Source organism: Trichoderma virens (assembly GCF_000170995.1).
Source record: "Trichoderma virens Gv29-8 chromosome Unknown TRIVIscaffold_6, whole genome shotgun sequence".
NCBI lineage: Eukaryota > Fungi > Ascomycota > Sordariomycetes > Hypocreales > Hypocreaceae > Trichoderma > Trichoderma virens.
This window is the reverse complement of record NW_014013743.1, coordinates 1842718-1863792: the sequence shown is the minus strand read 5'-3', so window position 1 is coordinate 1863792 and position 21075 is coordinate 1842718. Positions and strand designations below refer to the sequence as shown.

The 21075-nt window shown below is 50.6% G+C and overlaps 7 protein-coding genes across 7 annotated transcripts; 5 read left to right on the top strand and 2 right to left on the bottom strand.

The window, feature by feature from the left end:
- Nucleotides 1-3935: 3935 nt before the first annotated feature.
- Nucleotides 3936-5689, top strand: TRIVIDRAFT_170216 (uncharacterized protein; the record flags this gene model as incomplete). The annotated part of the gene is made up of 8 exons (XM_014101399.1): nucleotides 3936-4055; nucleotides 4120-4231; nucleotides 4297-4458; nucleotides 4798-4883; nucleotides 4963-5144; nucleotides 5199-5357; nucleotides 5436-5529; nucleotides 5620-5689. Coding segments are annotated over 8 exons (876 nt in total), but the record flags the coding sequence as incomplete, so codon positions are not given.
- A 2793-nt stretch (nucleotides 5690-8482) lies between these two features.
- TRIVIDRAFT_28076 (uncharacterized protein) lies at nucleotides 8483-10108 on the top strand (the record flags this gene model as incomplete). The annotated part of the gene is made up of 4 exons (XM_014101398.1): nucleotides 8483-9034; nucleotides 9320-9380; nucleotides 9622-9715; nucleotides 9796-10108. 4 exons carry the CDS (start codon nucleotides 8483-8485, stop codon nucleotides 10106-10108), a joined length of 1020 nt encoding a protein of 339 aa, XP_013956873.1.
- Nucleotides 10109-10160: 52 nt separating this feature from the next.
- TRIVIDRAFT_29352 (uncharacterized protein) lies at nucleotides 10161-11229 on the bottom strand (the record flags this gene model as incomplete). The annotated part of the gene is made up of 2 exons (XM_014101397.1): nucleotides 10161-11004; nucleotides 11084-11229. 2 exons carry the CDS (start codon nucleotides 11227-11229, stop codon nucleotides 10161-10163), a joined length of 990 nt encoding a protein of 329 aa, XP_013956872.1.
- A 2645-nt stretch (nucleotides 11230-13874) lies between these two features.
- On the top strand, nucleotides 13875-15049 carry TRIVIDRAFT_28241 (uncharacterized protein; the record flags this gene model as incomplete). Its single annotated transcript, XM_014101396.1, has 2 exons — nucleotides 13875-13936; nucleotides 14020-15049. 2 exons carry the CDS (start codon nucleotides 13875-13877, stop codon nucleotides 15047-15049), a joined length of 1092 nt encoding a protein of 363 aa, XP_013956871.1.
- A 653-nt stretch (nucleotides 15050-15702) lies between these two features.
- On the bottom strand, nucleotides 15703-17613 carry TRIVIDRAFT_60500 (uncharacterized protein; the record flags this gene model as incomplete). The annotated part of the gene is made up of 3 exons (XM_014101395.1): nucleotides 15703-16084; nucleotides 16175-16904; nucleotides 17010-17613. 3 exons carry the CDS (start codon nucleotides 17611-17613, stop codon nucleotides 15703-15705), a joined length of 1716 nt encoding a protein of 571 aa, XP_013956870.1.
- Nucleotides 17614-18050: 437 nt separating this feature from the next.
- On the top strand, nucleotides 18051-19883 carry TRIVIDRAFT_123154 (uncharacterized protein; the record flags this gene model as incomplete). The annotated part of the gene is made up of 1 exon (XM_014101394.1): nucleotides 18051-19883. A coding segment is annotated over one exon (1833 nt), but the record flags the coding sequence as incomplete, so codon positions are not given.
- Nucleotides 19884-19994: 111 nt separating this feature from the next.
- On the top strand, nucleotides 19995-21053 carry TRIVIDRAFT_28411 (uncharacterized protein; the record flags this gene model as incomplete). The annotated part of the gene is made up of 1 exon (XM_014101393.1): nucleotides 19995-21053. One exon carries the CDS (start codon nucleotides 19995-19997, stop codon nucleotides 21051-21053), a length of 1059 nt encoding a protein of 352 aa, XP_013956868.1.
- Between the last annotated feature and the right edge of the window lie 22 nt (nucleotides 21054-21075).

Genomic DNA, 21075 nt, shown 5'->3' with positions numbered 1-21075 from the left:
GCTTTAATAGCAGAGATGAGCCCCAATTGTAACATCAAAGGCACGGATAGCGGCCCCCATCGTCGTCTCCGTGTGCTTATCAATCTCCATTTTGGTCCGTTCGTACTTTCCAGCGGCCGCATCATGCGCAGGGCTCTTCGACAACATTTAGCATGTTCAGCAGTTAATAATAAATCCTAGTGAATTGCCTGAATGCGTAGCACAGAAGCAAGCCCCAACCGCTCGGGATAGTAGATGCTCAGATTTGCCTTCATCGCTTCCGCAAAAGCGAAAAGATAAGAAGAAAGAAAACAGAAAACAGAAAACGAACCCGACATTCTGGTTCAACGTCCCGACAACTCGGGTCGGCAAAAAGGGGCTAGGGCAGGGACACCCCTGCCATAGTTCCGCCTACGGCTCCATGCACACGCAACCAAAGCTAATGTCAGAAGCGGTCCGCAGCGTTCAGGGGACATGAATCATGCCCTATTACTTTCTTTGAAGAACTAGTATTGCCCTCTTTTGTCCCCTCTTGTGGCACAATGGTTGTCAAACGCGGTTGTTCGGTCGATGGTAAGGCTGGCTGCTGCACACGGCTGTTATGCGTAGGAGCATCTGATCGAGATGAAACAAGTCGGAGAGACATATTGTTGCAATGCGGTAACTGCATGTCATATGATCAGCTCGTCAAAGTGATCATTGCTCATTGTGTAGACAATTGGTGTTGCTTAATTCAATCCTGGGTGCTTGGTATCATTTCTCAGCAGCAAACTAGTACTTGCAGATTAGGCGATGAGCAACAGCCTCGTCCTCTTTCGAGTCAATGTGTTGACAGTCAGGCTATTAACGTTTGATTTGTGGCGTGAATTGGTTGCATCAAATTATACGATGCCGGACAATAGCTGACGCATAGTGGATTTTCTGGCCAGAGCATCGTTTGAAGAATTCGCTTGTTAAATATCCAGTTCCGCCGCCTCTTAGAAGACTGGCAGTTTTACCAGGATAGTGATCACGGTACTCTCAGAATTGCGTGTGCATGGCCACAATAGCATGGCCAAATCCGCTCTTTTCCGGTCCGTGCAGCGCTTGTGTGACATGCCTCCCTGTAAGTCCCATAGAGGAGTGAGGAGCTTGTTGACCAGCACCTAGCTCGGGACTCTGTTCCTCATGCCCATCATACGTAACGTCTGCGGGCATTCCGGGTCTAGGACGAGCTCGAACGAAACATGGGCACGGCAAAAAGGCTAAGCTGGGGCATAGTGGGTTCACAACTAATACACAAACAAAGGCTGGCCGTGTTCATCTCAAGTCTCCTTTTTTTTTTCTCCCTTTCTTTTGGTTAAAAGACTGGCTTCCTTGAGCACTCGCTAGCAGTGCTACGCAGCCCCAAGCAGCCCGTATTTGTACGGCAATGTGGCGTCTGGCTGTCGCTGTTCCATCAGCCTGTTGTGACATGGGGGCCAGGCGGCCCTGGCCTTTGTTGAGCCCCTCATGCCTGCTGGGCTCAGTGGCATCTTCTGCTGATTCAGAATTTCCAGGATATGTCATGTTAATGCCGCCCTGGGCTCTCGTACTCCACGGGCTTGGACGTGTGTGCACAGCCGATAATTTGCTCTCTACATGGGACGGCCGCGCATCCCTTTTGCCATCCTTTACGGAGCAAAGTAGCGGTTGTGTTCGCAGAGGTAAGCCAATAAGCCGCGGCTCTGCACCCGAAGTTCCTTGTGGCTCGTCGAGAGGTGGGACATCTGCTCCGTCGCCAATCGCTAGCGGATGACAACTGTTCAGATGCCAAAGGGCAAAAACCCAGAAGCTTGCTTATCTGGCAAACTCCACTCCGAGCCTCTTGTCTGGCCCAACTCTCACAAACACGATCTGCAGTCGCTTGAGATGACCTCGCGGGATCAAGATCCCGAGCTTGGGAGCCCAAACCCGCGTGCCAACGTGGCAGTGGCTTTTTTGAGGTTCAGCAAGACTAAGGTTGGCGTGTCATGAGCGGTGAGAAGCTGCCGGTTGAGGGGAGCCGCTGTCATTGCAACGCTCGACAAAGCCTTGCCCGCAGATACATATGCGCGTGGTGACTATTCTGGCGAACTCGCTGTCACACTTCGGCTTGGCCCATCAGCAAGCAATTGTCATGGCCGTCATTTTGTGGACCGGCACCATAAAAAAAACAAGCCCCCTTTCCGGGAGCCCGTCGTGACTTTTTGGTGACTGATTCTCTGGCACAATCGCTGCTAGCACATGCATATGGACAAGTAGACAAGTAGGTGGGCATGTGCCACCCTACCTCCCCTGCTCTCTCACCAAGCTGTCGGTTTTACCAAGCGGGAGAACTCCGTACGGAGCGCTTGGAACTTTCAGCACACACCAATAAAAAGAGAGGAGAGAGAGAGACGCAGTTTCTTTTCCGGTTCGGAGCAACGAGTACTAGTACACTGGCGCTGAGTTGATGTCCCGCCTTCGCCAATCAATATTAAAGCAGACAGACATCGTCATCATCCATGCCAGGAATAAAACTTGAGCACCAGTATAGCGAGTTATTTGGTCATTATTTTGGTATCAAAATGGTGTATGTTGGTGAGGAAAGCTTGTGGCGTCACGGAGCAGAATCCGGTATCATTTCGTATAAAGACGTATTACCAACCGAAAAAAAAATCCTTTGCTTGATCGCTGCCCAAGGGATTGAATAGCTCTTACCATGTTGAGCTACCGGCATTGGTAGCCACAATCTTGCAGTATAGAAGCAGCCAGCTGTATGTACAGTAGCACACTGTACTTGGGACTCCGTACTTTTTATTGAGACGATGGAGTGGCATTTGCATCTAGCAGGATTTAGGATAGCGTCGATGATGGTCCTTAATCCATGATCCATGATCCACGGCCTGTCGAGCGTCCACTAAATGGGGATAGATGGGTAAGACGCCTTCTTTCTTGTGAATATTGTCCACAGCTCAAGACAAGGGATGGGCCAGAATAGACGTAAATATGCGCCCCGAGATGTACCAAGTACCGCAACTTCCTGTTGCTAGTTGTTACCCGTACTGTATGATAGTATTATTAGTAGCCGTACTGGTACCCTGACGCTTCCCGCTCCGCCAACAAGGTGCGCACGTCCTCCCAGCTTTCCAGCATAAGCGGTAAGAGGTTTCTGGGTTTCAGGTACGGATTTGGTAATTCCCTGGTGGTATTATTGGAATGGAACGATGGTCCTTGAAGTCTCGCCTATTCTCAGCATGCTAGGGTCAGATTTCTGCCTTGACACGCCTCGTCAAACGCATCTAGACTCCGATATGCTTGTCGACGGTACTGCAGCCAGCTTGGGCAGCGATGGCAGTTGTCCCGTTGCGCTGGCACCAGCAAGCAAGATCCAGTAGTAATGTCGCAACTCCCACTTGGGCCGTGATGTTATATGCAGCCCCAGAGTCCTAGACTCTCTCAGCCAGCCTCTCCGTACGTCATTGCAAGTACGCTAGCTGAACCTTGACGTTTCTGCATTATACCCCTGGCAGACCTAGGCCTCAAGGAACGAGGTAGCACAAACTGTTGGCGAGCGCTCTCGTGTGCTGCTCACGCAGGAAGGATCGGCATCTGCTCTGAGGGAGACGCAAAAAAAGGCTTCAGCTGGTTAATGCAGGCGGATGCTGTACACCTGCTCCACTGTTTCCGGTCAAGGAGAAGGGACACGTCTTTGCTCCCTCTCTCCAAATGGTCAGTTTGGTCACGATACCAGTATGCCTAATGCCTCTTTTAGTCTGACTACGACACTGTAGGAGCCTTCCCGGTGCGAGAGGGGCTCTTTGAACGCCCGGACTGGGGCCACGCTTTCGGGTACCACATGACTCCTTAAACCTGAGCAGCGTCTCATCGAGTACCAGGCCATCGTGATTGTATCAGTCGATTCGACATATATCACCATACAAAAGAAGCTCGAATACCAACCAGTCTGTTGTAACCAACAGCAATCGCGGATCGTGTCTCCATCTCGAACCCCCTTCTCGACGAACAAAGGAGAATTAAAGACAAGAAAAATACCAGAAAGAGAAAATAATAAAGTGACGAAAAATGGACGCAGAGTACGAGACGGCCCCAAGCAACCATCTTGAACGGCCTAGTATGGCCGCTAACACCTCGTGGTAGGGATGGCACCGTTCCTCTTGACGAGACATATGCGGAGACGGTCAACCACCACGGTCGAATTTTTCAGCAGCATGCCTTGGCTAGCAGGACATATTTTGCGCCGATCGATGAAGTATGTGATTTGTTGTAAAGACCCAAATCCATATTTAGCCATCGTCCCCTAACAGGGTGAAACAGGAAGAAATAGCGCGATTGGGAGAAATGCACTCCATGCTTCTCACCGTCTTCGATAACAGATTGATATTCCCCCCCATCAGCAGGCCTGATAAAATCCTTGAATGTGGATTTGGCGCAGCAGATTGGGCTGTTGATGTTGCTGAACATTATCCAGATGCAGAGGTGCGTGATCAAGTCTGCTATTTTGAGCCATTTCCGTGAGTGGGACATGGAGCCAAAGCTGGGAACATCGACTGCAAAATCAAGCTGAATTAAAGGCCAAAGCATCTTCCCTGATGTATTGAATTTCCTTTGCATGATATTGGATGCATTGTTGGCGACGTGACCATCGAAGGCTGTATCTCAGTAGAGAAAGCCACGAGGTTGCTGTGGTTGATTATGTAGAACATGGAAGTTGCGTTGACTGGCCTCAGCCGCCTGCCCATCTGTCCAGCCATGGACCAAATATCTTTGGATGGAATGGTCGCGGTGATTAGTAGAGGTAAGCTAACAGACTCGCAGGTTGTTGGATTAGACATTAGTCCGCATATGATTCCCGAAGTGTTGCCCGATAACCTGGATCTTCAGGTTGACGATCTGAATGGAGAGTGAGTGCTTTTGATTCCCATTTCTATCTTTGTTTTGGCAACAAAGAAAGCATAGGCTAAGCACGTTGTAATGTCCTAGGTTCACGTTTCCATCCAACTACTTCGACGTCGTACACAGCCAGATGATGGCAGGCGGGATCCATTCAACGCGTTGGCCAAGCTATCTGCAAGACATGTACCGCGTCCTTCAACCAGGTGGCTGGTGTCAACTTGTTGAGATATATTTCAATGCTCAGTCGGACAATGGAACGCTGTCGCCAGGTAGGTCCTCCCTCTGCTATGCTGCATGTGAACTGCGCTTTCTGAACTGAGTAGACCACGCGCTTTCGAGATGGTCCAGCGGATACCTTGACGCCATGCATCCTCAAAAGGACCCGCGAGCAGCTCTGCGCCTTAAGGAATGGATGAGGAGTGCAGGCTTCACCGATATTGAATCGCGTCTTCTGACACTTCCCATGTGCCCATGGCCAACTGGTAGGTCAATGATAGAAACCACCCAGGTCGCTGAGAGACTGCACGGGAGTTGGATTTTATTGACACTGCTGGCTGTAGATGCCCGCGACCAGAGAATCGGCGCCTTGAACGTCAGCAACGTCAGTCAGTTGCTCTATTCGACTGGCTTGTACCCATTCACAGAAATGCGAGGGTGAGTTCCACGGTTGTTCTCCCCCAGTCAAGGCATCAATGCCGACTAGATGTGAGGGTCAAATATTAACATGACTTTGGGAAAATGCAGTATGCCACCGGAAGATTTTCAGCTCTTGGTAGCTCAGGCAAGAAATGAAGCCAGCAATCCCTCGTACAGGGTGAGAAAAATTCCCATACCCAGAGGTTTCTACTAAAGAGCGATTCGGCTAACCAAAGCACTCGGCGAATCGCGTGCAGGCCTATTTCCCTCTGTAAGTCAAAATCAAACAATCCTCAAGGCCGAGATGCGGGACGCTGGCGGCTTACCCATGGCAAATGCAGATATGTGTTTATCGGACGAAAGCCGCACCCATGATGGAGTGACCAGGGCCATGGTCACACTGTGCGATTGGCGAATGAGCGATGGACGGGGAACCCAGCACGGCTGGAGGCGAGTGGATGGTTTGGGGCAGACATCAAGACGGGAAGGGCCCCATAGCCAGGGATCCTTGCCGGAAGAGGCGATGTGCAATGCCTTGGAGGATAGCTCTGTTAGGGGTGAGATGCGGGATGTTTCAACGCTAATCGACGATGCCAGGACGGACGCGGATACATCGATGGCTGATCCGGAGGATGGAGGATGATGGAAGAGATGGTGGTGAATTGCAGGGGAGGAATGGGGCTGCGAAAATTGTGAAAATGGAAGAAAAGAGAAGACAAGAGAAGACAAGAGAAGGGGGTGATGAGAAGGAGAGAAAGGGACTGAGAAGGCGGTTGAAAGAAGGTTTGGGGGGGTGGATTCTGGGGAAGGAAGGTGGCGCCTGGGCATCTGGTTCCTGCCTCAGCAATAAGCGTCAGGTCTTTCTCCGCCCGTGGCAGGCACTGACTGACCGTTAAGGCAGCTGCACCTGCGTGTGCATGAATCAGTCTGAGTGTCTTTCTCGGGGCCAGCAACGGAGTTTTGTCGGTTGAGAGGGCGGAGGGCAAGATCTCGCGCTCTTGGCCTATCAAGACGAGGAATGCAGCTTTGGAGCTTTCGTCGTGGGAGCCTTTGGCCAAGAGCTATCAATGCTTTTTGCTCTGCTGCTTCCAGCTCTCAAAATATGGAAAAAGCCTCTTTGTCGGGACGTGTTGGTCGTGCTGTACGCATATTTGTACAGATCCAATGTGGCCTCTGGGAAGTTGCAGGTAAAAGCTGCCCAGGGGCCTGGTTCGGTTCAGGGCTTCTATTTTTTTTTCCCTCCTATCTGCAGTTGTCATCTTCCGATGCTACTAATAGATCTTTTGCTTAGGTGATAGTTGATTGTATCAATCTATACTTCTTTGTGCCCACCTATCACTTGTCTCATCAATGGATCAAACCGAACACTGACTGGCGGGATGTTGCTCAGCTCAATGTCAAAGAAATGCCTTTCAAGGTGTGTTCTTTTTTTGGTTCTTCTTTTTTTTCTCTTTTTTCAAAGCACACTGTCAAAGCTGCTACGCAAAAAAAACACAGACAAGGAGGAGAGGGGTAGAAAAGGCACGCGGTGTTTTGGTGTTGACCCTACCAATTCAGGGGCCCAGAAAGGGAGGATATGATACAATACGCACGGCAGGACAACGCCCGTCTATGGACTATGAACACGGAGTTAGACGACCGCAAAAGCTACCAATCCTTTTCTTCACCAGGCCAGTTTTAGTTTAACCTCGCTACCAATGCCGCGGGATGCATCAGACGCGAGCACCTGGGAACGAGTAGGAAGCGAACCCGTTAGTCAAGCACCGACCAGGACCGGCAAGCGACAACTCAGGCACGATAGCCCAGGGAGAGCACGTCCATTTCCGCGCCGTGGAATCCACTCGTGCGCAACATTTCTCCTTTGGGAGGGGCGTCAGGCCGCAAAAAGGGCCTTGACCTGTCAGGTATGTCTAGAGCGTGTTTTGTGCTGCTCCGGGCTCCTTTCCGGAGTAGTATACGCATTCATGCCTAACAAGCTGCAGGCAGACCAACACACCAGGGCATGAGTTAGGACAAGGACCGCCTCAGCACGGCACACGAACTAGGTGCTAGCATTACCAGGGACTCCGTGCTCTAGGTTGCAAGGGGCCTAGCAGCAGCAGCAGCAGCAGCAGCAGCACAGAAAATAGCTCGGCTCTGCCATACTTTCCTCCAGTGACCTCACTCGGGCAGGTCGCAGAGACTACAGCGCCAATTGGTATCCTCAAAGTCGACCAAAGACCAAGACGCCACTCTTGACGGGGCTGATGGTGGCAGAAGCAGGTTTCATGGGCACTGATGATGTGGTTAGAATACCACCTTACTTGCACATGCAGGGTCATCCATCATCCTACAAGGTCCCTAACCAGGGACTTTATGCAGATAATATGCCCTGTAACGTTATGTATACAGACCAGAGTGCCAGGGCTACAGGAAGATTTCGATCCAATGGAGGCCAGTTGTCGTGTCCAGGGCTGTTCTTCTTTGTTCTTGGCTACTGGAGCAGTTCTCGGATCGAAACCCCTTGACTGTATGCCAATTGAGTTACTAGCGGTAGCTTGGCGTTGCATTTACCAATACCGAGTCAAGCAAGTCTGAACTGGACAGATTCTAAGCGCGGAAGCCGACCTTTGCCAACGCCAAGTTATGCGCAGAGGTAGGAACAGCCAGGTGTGGTTATACGATACAGCTGCTCAATCTCGACTTGCGAAAGATGCCACCGAGTTCTGTGACTTGGGCTTGAACTGGCGTTTTTCTAAATAGTGCGAGTGGTTAGGGACTCTGGAGTTCAAATTGTGTTAGCCAATGGGATGAGCCTACCCGGTAGCTCCCTACTATGCTAAGCCGAGAAAGCTTCCATTTTTCACCAGCAAGCTCCCCCTCATGCAAATAGTATTGAATCATTCCTCTGCCATCATCTTCAACGTCTACTTTGCAAATCACCGCCTCTCGCTATTTCCTCTCCCCCAATCTTCTTCCCAACAGAAATTCAATGGCAGCCTCAAAATCGTCAATGCCTCTTCTGGCAGCCCTTCGATGCTCGCGACAAGCTCCCCTGCGTCTGTCACGGACGCAATGCCTCGCCAGGCCGCCTCGATTCTACTCAACAGATGCCGACGCCCCGCCTCCATTGCTGCAGAAGCTGAAAGGCGATCTCAAGACTGCCATGCGAGCCAAAGACGCGCCCAGACTCTCCGTGCTCCGATCCATCATGTCCGCGAACCTCAATGCCTCCAAGACGACCTCCCCGATCCGCACCGACGTCCAGCTGGTCGCCCTGATCCGCAAGCTCCAGAAGAGCGCGCAGGATGCAGTTGCAGATGCTCAGGCAGCTGGGCGGGAAGACCTGGTGCAGAAGGAGAATGAGCAGATCTCCATCTTGGAAGAGTACATCGCGGGGAGCGGCGTGCAGACCCTAGGAGAGGCTGAAATCAAGGCTGTGATCACCCAAGCCATTGAGGCTGCCAATGGCGCCGGCAAGGCTGGCAAGTCTCTGATGGGAGAGGTGATGAAGCGCGTGAACGCTGCTTTGGAAGGCAAAGACGTGGACAAGAAGGCGGTTGCGGCATTGGTCAAGGAGCTGACGAGCCAGTAAAAAAGCGGATATGAAACAGATTTGTGTATTTCTATGTACAATAGCAACGTCAACGGTAACGATGGGTATTGAAGGTTTGAAAAAGGGAATACACTTGTAAATTACAACGAAATCACCAACTCTCAACTGCATGGAATTTGGGAAGAGAAAATCGGAATAGAAAAATGAAATGAAATAAATAAATAATAAAGCTGGGAGATAAAGTGACAATTACCCAGAATCTATTTTAAGCAGATGGCGATGCTTTTTTTTTTTTTTTACGTCTGCGATGGCCCGGCAGATATACATGCGTCCGGTCCGGAACACTATCTACCTATCTTGGGAGCTAAAACATTGACGCCAGCCTCACGTGGCAGGCTGCATGTCACAAAGGGCGTGCAAACCAGCAAATTTATAAATTAATGAGTCACGCTCAATCTTTTTGCATTAAAAAGTGAAAATCTACCATTGTTCTTCTACCAACTATCGTATATAATTCATGTATTCCTTTGCTGTCTTTCTATAACTCATATACCACCTATACACAATGCCACGAGAACTCATCTCCTCCGGGTCCAAGTTTGAGGGCGAAATCGGCTACTCCCGAGCCGTCGTTGTCGACGACTTTGTATTTGTATCGGGAACCACTGGGTAAGGTGCATCGCTTGATGATTCTTGACCCCTGCTCTAACTTAGAAAAAAAAAAAAAAAAAACTAATGTCTACATGCAGTTACGACTATGCTACTGGCGAGATCTCTGAAGATGTCGTCCAACAGACTGAACAAACAATGATCAATATCGACAAGGCCCTGAGAGACGCCGGCTCCTCCGTGTCTGAAGTCGTTCGTGTACGGTATATCCTTCCAGATCGCTCCGACTTTCCTCTCGTTTGGCCGGTATTGAGGAAGTGGTTTGGCAGTGTACGGCCGGCGGCGACAATGGTGCAATCCACCCTCATGGTTGATGAGATGAAGATTGAAATCGAGGTGACGGCAAAGAAGGGATCGAGCAATGAGGTACCCAGTAAGGAGGAGTCCGCATAGGAGAATATCGTCGTCAGAGGATGCTTCGTCTAGTATTGCCGGTATAAACACTTCAATAAACCAAAGGCGCAACAACGGCTCCGGCAGCAAACGTGCATGCAATTGTAATCATGCTGGACAGCGAGAGCAGTGACATGCCGCTAATGCCGTGTCCAGATGTGCAGCCGCCAGCCATTCGCGATCCAATGGCCATAAGCGCACCTCCTGCCATTGCAAACAGCGGTGGTGCCTCAAACACAGGAGCATTCGCAAGTGAAGGCACGGCCTGGAGCAATCCCCAAGCCCCTGCCGTCACGCCACTGGCGAAGAGAATGCTGTTGTATGAAATGGGTCTCGTATTGGGCTCTGCGCCTTTGATTACCCACCAGAAATAGTTTCCAAACTCTTCATAGGCGGTAGAGATGCCTATCATGGATCTTCTGGTAATAAGTGAAAATAATTGCGAGAGGCCGATGATGAAGCCGCCCGCCGTTCCGAGGATCTTGGCTCCGGGAAACTTGGGAGTATAGAGTGTCGTTACCGCAAGAACCGAGAGACAGACAGTCTCGAAGAGAAGCAATGTGACGCCTCTGCTTAGACCAAGTTGGTCGTTCGCAGTCACTGTTATGGGGGCGGTGTTTGCTCTCTCTTTATTCTGCTTGACCATCTTGGAAAGAAGCCCAGTCCACAAGAGGCCACCAAGTATGGCTCCGTTCAGGGCATGGAAGCCTGTATGGGCACCGGCAGCCAGCTGAGGATACAATGTCCCTGGACACGATCCTGACAAGGCCATGCCAGCACCAAGGAGACTGCCACCGATGATGTTGCCGTCATATTTAGAGAAAAGACCTATCGGTGAGGAACTTCTGGGCTTAAGCTTCACGTATTCGAGACGCTCTGCAACGGCATACATGGCTCTTTATCCACTAACAGTTAGCTCTCTTATCACGAAACCTCATAGAGACATTTTAGGAAAACTTCTATAGCTAGACTCACGCGCTGCTTGCGGTGGCGGCGAGAAATGCCTGTGCCATGTGCCAGTTTTCGAACTTCATCTGGGCGATGACTATGGCAGGATTATGAAAGGAAGCAGCCATCATGGCTACCCCAAAGGCGGCCCCAGAGAGAAATGTCGTTGTCATGGTTGCAACGTATAAAGATGGCTCAATATACAACAATCTAGAGACGAGTAACTGAGATGTCTCCTGGCAGCAAAGTTGGATAGTAAACGACGGGGCACTAGAGGCCTCAAACGGCCAGGAGACGGTATCCAAAATATAGTAAACGTATTAATAATGATGGCAAAATATGCAAGGAGGCTCGGGGAATGACACGTAGAGCCCCTACGTTATGAGTCGTGAGTGATGTATAATCCTCGCCGGGTCGTCGGGCTCTACTTGGGAGACTCTGGGGAAGTCTGCACTCGGGCTACTCAAATTTTGAGTGAGACTTCCATTATAAGCACTCCCTTGCCATGACACCCCATAGCTTGCATCAGTCATCAGTACCCTGATCAAGAAGGAGACGACTGTATGAAAGAGTCGCCGACAAGTTTTGTTTTAGTGGATCCCCTGTCATTGGCCACGATCGCCGAGACCCCGAAATCGACGGACCGACGCTTGGAGGCGCAATTCTCGGCGACCATGGCGTGCGTGGCGTGTATGGCGGGATTTGGCTAGGCCGGTGAGCCAGCTTATCCAGTTCAACGTTCTGACACCGCGGTAATTTTGTTTCAGAATTGATTTGTTGCTTTGATTACATATAGAGAGCCCGACTCGCTTGTTCTTGGACCCCGGTGAGAACGATGCTCAGTTGTTTGGTGGAGTGGAGGCCGCGCTGTCGTATTCACCTCTCCGTATGAGCCATGATGCAGCACAACGTTGACTAAAATCAGAGCCAGAGGGCTCATTGGCTTTTGTGAATCGGCCGCAACTCAAACTCAAGGGTGAAACATCAGAGGACACTGCGGGCGCGGGCCAAGCTAAGAAAAGGATATCGTCGATATATGTGGAGAGAAGGGGGGATGAGCGAGGTCTTTATCTCGTGTCTGCACTTGGAAAATGTGTAACCATATCACTCGATCATGTCGATGGCCAACATGCTACTCGATTCGCAACTTGGCGAAAGCATGGACTGAAGCCGATGATCATCTCCTATCAGGGGGTCTTGTTCCCCGGACCACCCTGGGGCGCCGACAGCAACTACTAAATTAGCTTCGACAGGTCGGAGATTTTGTCCCAGCTCTCAGCGTCGGTGAGCTTAATACCCACTCGGGGTTCAAGGAATGGTAAACGAGTTGAAACATGCAGCAGCCACTCCAGAGCCATGTCGATCTCGTGTTAAACGGCGTACAGATGATAATAGCGAGGGGGTTGGAGGACTGGTATGAGCACGAAGGGGGGCTTCACTTGGGTAGGGATTGCAGCAGAAAGATGCGTGGTATTTATGGAAACATCTTTGTTAGCTGTATGTGCTGTCTCTGCTGTGGAAGGGCCTGCCGGGCCTGCCTCCAAAGTGCCGACCCAAACTCGAAGGATTCAACCTCTGTTGGATCACGGTTCCTGGTAATCCAGATGCGCTAACCAGACTGCAAGGATATCTGGCTAGGGCTGTCCTACCAGAAATCCAACAAGGTGAAGAGGTCACATCTTCTAAAGGCACGCACGACATATCGCTGGGCAATCGCTTTCTGTGGCTTCACTTGTAAGACTCGGCTCGGGAATTGGGCAAAACGCATTGCTTACCGGCTGTCAGAGACGTCCCGCCGATGCCGGACTCTTCCCCGGTAGACCGAGCCGAAACGGAAGACTCCAGCCCCCAAAACTGCGGGCTCTGGCCCGTCAAATCCGTCCTCTTCCTCCGGAGCGGAGGTGGTTGTCTCGTCGATCTGAGGCTTCAGGAGGTGCATATTCAACCAATCATTGTAATGTGGTCATTGGCAGGTGGGGTTCCGTCGATGCTGGCAAAATTTCCCGTTATTCCTGGATTCCTGAACAGAGAATGCAATATGAGCGATGGAGAGAGAATGCCTTTGGAGGTTGCAAGGACATGTTCGAGAAGAGGAGGTGAAGCAATTTACGGGTCACGTTTACGAGATGAACAAGATTCAGATCAGGTACGTATCGCGCAGAGCACCTTATGTAATCCGGGCAATTGAAGGCACCTGCAATCCAAAATGCACGTCTTCGTAATCGTATTCGACAGAAGTATACGATGGCAAGTGCGTTCTTGCGATCTGGGACTTGAGGCAAGAGGTGCCTGGATTTTCACGTAGAGACGGAAGGTGCCAGCGTAGAAAGGCAAGGTACCTAAGTATATCTTGCACCCAAGGCATCAATCAATCAATCAAAATCCTCTCTCGGCACCATGACGTCGGCCGGTAATCGCAGTTGAAATTCTTATTGCCGTTCCAATTGAACATTAAACAAATGAAAATAATATTGTAGATGAAAATTAAACTCTTGTTGATGGCTGAGGATGACAAATGCAGAGAACCGTAACCGAGGTCAACGCGGTGAGTCGTGGCGGGGTTGATGTCATAAACGGCAATTTCCTTCTGTTTAGGTGCTGGGTACTCCGTATAAGTGAGTGAACCCTCATGAGGAAATAGTTTCCGCCCATTTGCCTGGCTATATAAAGTTGATTGATACACTATATAAGCACTGGGTAGACTACCCTTTACTAAGAAAAATCAATTGAATCTGCGACAATTCGTTTATACCTGCTTCGTTTCAAGAGAGAGAAAAAAGGACTCACTTGCACTCACTCAAACAAACACAACCCCACCATGCCGCGAATTCTCACTCTGCAACAGATTGAAGGCGGTAAGCCTGGAGAAGTCTACTACCCGTGAGTTTCAAAACTTTCATACAAAAACTCACTTAACCCCATCACTTTAAGGCATCAAAGGCTCACCGTTTCTTTCGCCATAGCATCCAAATCAAAGAGGTGCCCAAGCCATCTCCGGGGCCTGGTGAGCTCCTCGTCCGCATCTCTGCCGCGGCCCTCAACCACAGAGACCTCTTCATCCGCCGCCACCAATACCCTGCCATCTCATTTACCTCGCCATTATTTGCCGATGGCTATGGAACTGTCGTCGAGGCCGGGCCCAACGTCACTCGGAAAGACCTCCTGCACAAGCCGGTGCTGCTTACGCCCATGCGAGGATGGGAGTCCAGCCCTGCTGGACCCGAAGACGCCCGCAAGTTTGCCGTCATTGGCTGCAGCAAGATAACAGAGGCTGGAACCGGACAGGACTACATCGTCGTGCCTGAAGATGAAGTTGAGCCGGCCCCAGAGCACCTTTCGCCTGGCGAGGGCGCTGCGCTGCCTCTCGTGGGTCTTACGGGATGGAGAGCGCTGGTGACCAAGAGCGGCGCCGCCTTTCCGGGCAGCAACATCCTGGTTACGGGCATCGGCGGCGGTGTTGCGCTTGCGGTCCTCCAGTTCGCTGTTGCCTTTGGAAGCAACGTCTATGTCTCATCTAGCGATCCAGCCAAGCTAGAGCAGGCAAAGGCTCTGGGCGCAAAGGGAGGCATCAATTACAGGTCTGAAACGTGGGAAAAGGAGCTGGCTGCTCTCCTGCCCAAAGACCGCCCCTATCTCGACGCCGTGATTGACGGTGCCGGCGGCAAGCTCGTCTCCAAGACGGTCCGCCTCCTGAAGCCTGGCGGCGTCATCTCCCAGTACGGCATGACGGTGTCTCCCAAGATGGACTGGGTGATGCAGGCCGTGTTGGCTAATGTTGAGCTCAAGGGTACTACGATGGGATCAAAGCAGGAGTTCAAGGACATGGTGGCGTTTGTCAAGGAAAAGAAGATTACGCCAGTTATCAGCAAGACGGTCAAGGGTCTTGGGAACCTTGATGCGATCAACAGTTTATTTCAAGAAATGGACGAAGGAAAGCAGTTTGGCAAGCTGGTGGTTGAGTTTGATTCCGAGACCTCCTCTTCAAAGCTGTAAGTGTAGCCCGGGGATGAAAGGAATGATGGAAGATGGGGAAAGGAAAAAGCTGACAGCAGATAAAGAGAGGGATAGAGGTGATGAAGGAAACGTGGCAATTGAGAATTGTACTTCTTGTAGTAGTTAAATAAGCTAGCTTTCTGATATCGTTATTTACTGACTCATCAACCACTTCGGCTCTCTCCCTGTAGTGAAGCCATTCCTCAAATCCATCTATACTCTCATGCTGCGGAAAGCTACCACTGTTCTTATCCCTCTTAAAAGATGGTTTATCCTTAGACGCAGCGGAGAAATGAGGCATTTTGTGCGATGGTGTCCTAGAATTAGTCATAACACTCCTGTTCATCGCCAATAAGCTATATTGGGGTCTGGGGAGCAAGGAGACCGGGTCAATTGAAATTTGCCTCATGGATAACTTAGAGCCCAGAGAAGGTATCGTGGATACCCCAGAGCTTAGAGATGGCTCCAATGAATGGCCTCTCGGGTCTCCAAATGGAAATAGGAACGGATCTGGATGCTCCTCCTTGATGTGATCCTTTCCGGATTCAAGTGTATTCTCGTCGTCCACCAGGGGGCTGACCGTACTTATTATTTGCGACTGTGAAGTTCCAATGCTATCCTTCTCCTCTCCAGCGTCGTCTGGTATCTCGTACTTAGAAACTTGGAAGGGACTTGAGGGCTAGAGATAGTAGATGTCCGGCTATGTGGTCCTCCAGACGGCCATCAACCTCGGTCGCATTTTTGCCACACATTGGGCACGACAAAAACAGCTTCACCGCCTTGCGCGCATTCTTCTTCGCTAAAACACGGAGCTGGGTGTCGCTGAGGTTGATATTATGGGCTTCCCGTATATGTTTGATATAGTCTTCGCGGGTAGAAAATGGCCCCAGATCGCGATGAGAAGAGCAGCGCCAGAGCTTGTTGTGTTGATGCAAATGGCTGAGCCATTCGTCACTGTCATTATAGAGCAGATCTGCTTCCTGACAATCCTCAAAGAGGCACACATAAGGGTCCAGGTCGTTCTTGACGTGATTTCTATAAGAATGTTCAGTAGCATTCCCAGACAGCAGTAATGTTACAGGTATAGCGATTCCTGGCTAAGGGGGTTCAAGCTTATGTACTCACCGCCATGCTAATTCATCAGACGCCTCCTGGGCTGGGAGCATGTAGAGGCAATAAGGACAAGTAATCTCTCCTATTGCCTGGGGCTTCTTTTTTGACTTCGCATTTGATTTTGCTTTCACAAGCCGTGAGGTATTATGAGTATCAGCTACGCGCGGAGTCCTGCGCTGCTTGTACTTCCGTTCGGCAGCAGGACTAGGAGCGGGTGGGAATATAAGTGCCTCATGGGTACTCAAGACGGCTGTCTTCCTTGCTGAAATAACAGATGAGCCGAAAGAGACTATCTTGACGTTACCGGAGGATAGAATTATTGCAGGTCCCATCAGCTGACTAGCTAGTAATGTAATGGAACCCTTGGGTGTTGCCTCCTGCGGTTGAGTATCAGTGTTCCCTTGGTAGTGCCTCCTGTGCAGGATTCGTTTCTGTCGAAGGAGCATTGTGCGAGCAAGCCTCTGTTGGATTATCTTGCTAATGTTGGGGAACCGCCTGCCAATGTGACGCTCGAAATCTCTGAGTAAGAGGGACTCTACGTTATTTCCCTCGACGTCCTTGATCTGAAAATCGCTCGCATTGAGGACATGGGCTTCGTTGCTGGCTCTGCCAATTGTATTCGCAGTCTTTTCGAGACGACTGAGCTCAGTCGTGATGTCTACAAAACACCATTCCAACCGCTCGTTTGCAGCACTTCGAGTATCTGGTGCCGAGAACTTGCCCTCATCAAGGACATCCGAGCCTGTGAGTCCTTAACTTGACTTGTTCGCCATTTGGCAGTAGAGACCGGGGAGAAAGTCAAAGTACTAATCAAGAGGTATGAAAAAAAGAAGAGGAAGAGACGTACAAGCACGGATACGGTAGTCCAGAGACTCCAGAAGACCAGTGACAGCACTCTGCACTTCCGGTGCATATCGCAGGCGATGATCTATGGACGCTCGCCCAGGAGCAAAAACTCCGATGCCTGCAGTCCATGTAGACAGCCTCGCCATTTGGTCTTCTACTACTGAGAACTCCCTAGGGTGCACAGAGGACGCCCGCTGAAGACATTTCTGGAAAGATTCCAAGCACTGGGTGGCACGTATGGCAATGGTCTCGTCCTTCTTATCGTCCGTGTTCTCGCCCTTGATCTCGTCCGCGTTCTCGTCCGTGTCCTCGTCTGAGTCCGTCATCTCAACAAGGTTGCCGGTGCCATAGTTGCCGGTGCCATATGGGGGAGTGTATTCTGGCGTGGGCGGGAACTGGCTGACGAAGGGAGAGCTGTGAAAGCTGCGAGAGCTGCCAGATAATGTCTGAGAATGCTCGATGGGGATGTACTGGGTGGGGTGCTGGAAGACGACGTTGTTGATGCAGACCTTGCCCCGCCGCGATGCAGAGCAGAAGACGGGTTGGCGAGACTGTTCCTTGTGGCCGTCTGGGTAGACGTAGGTGTAGATGTTGGTGGTGCACATTGTGCCTGATTTGCCGCGGCGGATGAAAGTGCGCGTCGTACGCAGTTGCGGTGGTGAGCTGGAGATGAAGAGCCCTTGCGATGGCAAGAGTTGAAGTTTACGCAAGTCTAGGGTAATGGAACGGTGTTAAAAGGTACAGGTAGGTACCTGATCTGAGCTTCCATATTGTTGATACACCTGTTCAAAGAGCATTTATAGCAGAACGCAGTGCCTTTGAGATGGAGGTCTGATGGTTGCATGTCGAGAGTGAGCCCCTCTTCGAGTCTTCTGTTATTGGTCGTTGCCCCAGCTTCCTCTGAGCCGCATTGAGTGTCTGCACGCATGTATTTCCCTCCCCCGCCCAATGCTTGTAAGAAAACCTCATCTTCAATAATGAGCAACACTTTGATAGGCCATTCGCGGCGCAGATACTCGAATTTATAGTCGTGACGTGTTAGTTGAAAGTAGGCGGGATGGCCACATCCTCTGCTCCCGAGGATGGGGCCTGGGGTTCCGACCTGCTCATGAAAACGTCGAAGTCAGTCATGGAGATGGCGCATATTGCTCGAACCAACGATACCGATGAAGAAACTAGGGTCTTCTACAGTCACCTAATAATACAGTGTATCAAACTACAAGACTTCTCAGTGCGAGCACGGCAGACCCCGTCGCGAATAAATGGAGAGCTTGCCAATCAGGCCCTGGTCCACCTCGGTTCTATAATTTTCCCAGATAAAGTACTACCAGGCTTCGACACATTGCAATTTCGTCTCGGGATGCTCAATCTTTACTGGAATGAGATACGAAAAAAGTCTGACAAGGCGAGGCTCGAGTTTATTGGCCAGTGGCTGAGACCTGGGGAGCAGCGAGGCGAGGTGGATAAAGCGCTGGAAAGCTGTGCCGACGAACTCGACAAACAACACACCCACCATGTTACTAAGAAACCGACAGACAGGTTTGCATCCCTAGACATTGATGAACCATCATATACCGTCTGCAAGGCGGCCCAGTCTATCTTCGATGCGCTGTTAGAGTGCAAGGTATGCTCTTGTCCCAACCAGCATGAGTTTGGGGCAAAACTCGAACTGGGCACGTACCGGAGGACCAAGAAGAAGAAGGTTTACCAGAAGTCGGTAGTCAGATCTATTCGAAACCGAGTTCGCAATTCTCGTGGCGATGGTGATATAGTTGGGGGGGTTGATTTCGATATCTTTCTCTCCATGGAGCGGGATTGGCACGAGGTTCGCGTCCAGACCGTTGAAGAGCAGGGGGCTTCCTTTATTATCCCAGATGCAAAAAACATCAAGGTTGGGCACTCAAGGGTTGATAGGTTATGCAGGCCAATTATCAAAACGAAAACGAAAGCTTGGCAACGTATTGTGTTGAAGCTCACCAGTGGCCAACTCTTCGAGATGGGATTTGAAAAGAGCAACTTTCTAATCGATAAGACGGCCAATCCAATCTCTCTCTCTCAATGTTTTGAAGAGCGGTACGACTTCTTCACGGAGAAGACGAAGCGAATCCTTTCGCTCATGATCGGCTCCACCATTCTACACCTCAACGGTACTTCCTGGCTCCAGCCAGGCTGGGGTTCGGCGAGCATCAAATTCTTCCAAACCACTGCGTGCAAAACTCCGTTACGACCTTTCATCCAAACTCAGCTACCTAGAGGCAATCCTGCTGGAGCAGTGGACTTCCAACTTGTTGTGGATGGTGGGGAAGCTGACGATGAGATATCGGACAGTTTAGATTTAGGGCACCGTTGCCCGGTATTGGTTGCCCTAGCTGTTGTCCTCATAGAGGTGCATTTCGTCAAGCCATTTAGAAAATTAGCGGAAATGCACAACGTCCAACTGATTGAGGTTCCTAGTGGTCGCTTCACCCTCATCGACGTGGACCAGGTATTTAACGGCGATGAGGAAACGGGCAAGGAGGGATGGCGATCCCAGATACCCGAAGACTCTCCTCTTCTTATGGCGATTGACAACTGCTTAGATGGCGAATTATGGGAGGATGAAGAAGGAGAGGCACTCGACAGTGGAACGCTCAGGTCGCGTGTATATCAACATGTTGTTCGACTACTGGAGCTTCATCTTGTCCACGGCTTCAGCCAGATACCGCTAGACGGCGTCGACGAATATGCCAGAGATCTGGATTTTGGCAGATGGGGCCAGGCCATAACCAACCAGGAGCCAGACAGCCAAGCAGTTTCGTTACTCTCAGGAATCCTCACACCCACTCAGGCCTCATCACCGGCGATCATGCCGCTTACTCCAAGTCAAGTCGGAGTCCGGGAGCAACTATATTCACAGTCATCTTCTCTGGGATCGCTTTCGTCCCCGGATCTGAATACCAGGTCTTACCTCAATGACTCCAAGCTATCTGAGTCCTTTAGTCGTGAAATGGGTGACCAGATTTCCCCACAACCTCCTGCCAACCGCACGCACTTCCACATAGCCATTATTTGCGCTTTGCCTCGCGAAGCCGATGCCGTCACCTTGCTTTTCGACCACTTCTGGGATGACGAGCGTGATCTTTACGGCCGAGCTGATGGCGACATGAATACTTATATCACTGGCCGTATTGGAGATCACAATGTGGTTCTTGCCATCCTCCCCAGCATGGGCACAAATGATGCAGCTGCTGCGACTGCTAGCTTGCGATCGAGCTATAACAACCTTAAACTCGCTGTTCTCGTCGGAATTTGCGGGGGACTCCCTCGCATCGCCAACCTCGACGCATTTCTAGGGGATGTAGTAGTGAGCAAGGCCATTATTCAGTATGACTATGGAAGGCAATATCCTGGACATTTTGCAGTGAGGAACAGAGTCGAAGACAGTCTTGGGAGAGCTAGCAAGGATATCCGAAGCCTCCTTGCTGTCTTTCAAACAGAGGTGATGAGAACGCGGCTACGGAGGGACGCCTCGAAGCACTTGAAACATTTGCAAGAGAAAGCTAAAATAGAGCGACGGCGAGCAGATTATAGATATCCAGGGACTGCCCAGGATACACTATATCCCCCGGCATATGCTCACAAACATCGGACATCGTGTGACTGGTGTACAGCTTCAGACTTTTGTGATTTAGCTTCTAAGATGTCGTGTGCCGACGTGGGATGTGGTTTGGCCGACCGACTTATAAGAGAACATTCTGTCGAAGAGGCCAATTTCAGCCCAGAGATCTTCATCGGACGAGTAGGATCAGGAAACACAATCATAAAGAGCGGACAAGACCGCGATCGAATCGCCAACGCACACAACATCATTGCCTTTGAAACGGAAGGCGCTGGGGCGTGGGATGAAGTTCCGTGTATCGTTGTGAAGGGAATCTGTGATTATGCGGACAACCATAAGAATGAAGTCTGGGAAGACTTTGCAGCAGCCACTGCTGCAGCTGTCATGAAGGCTATTCTCGGGAGGTATATAGTCCATGATAGGGATTCGGGATTCAGCCAGAATTGATAAAACGAGTTTATCTCGTCGT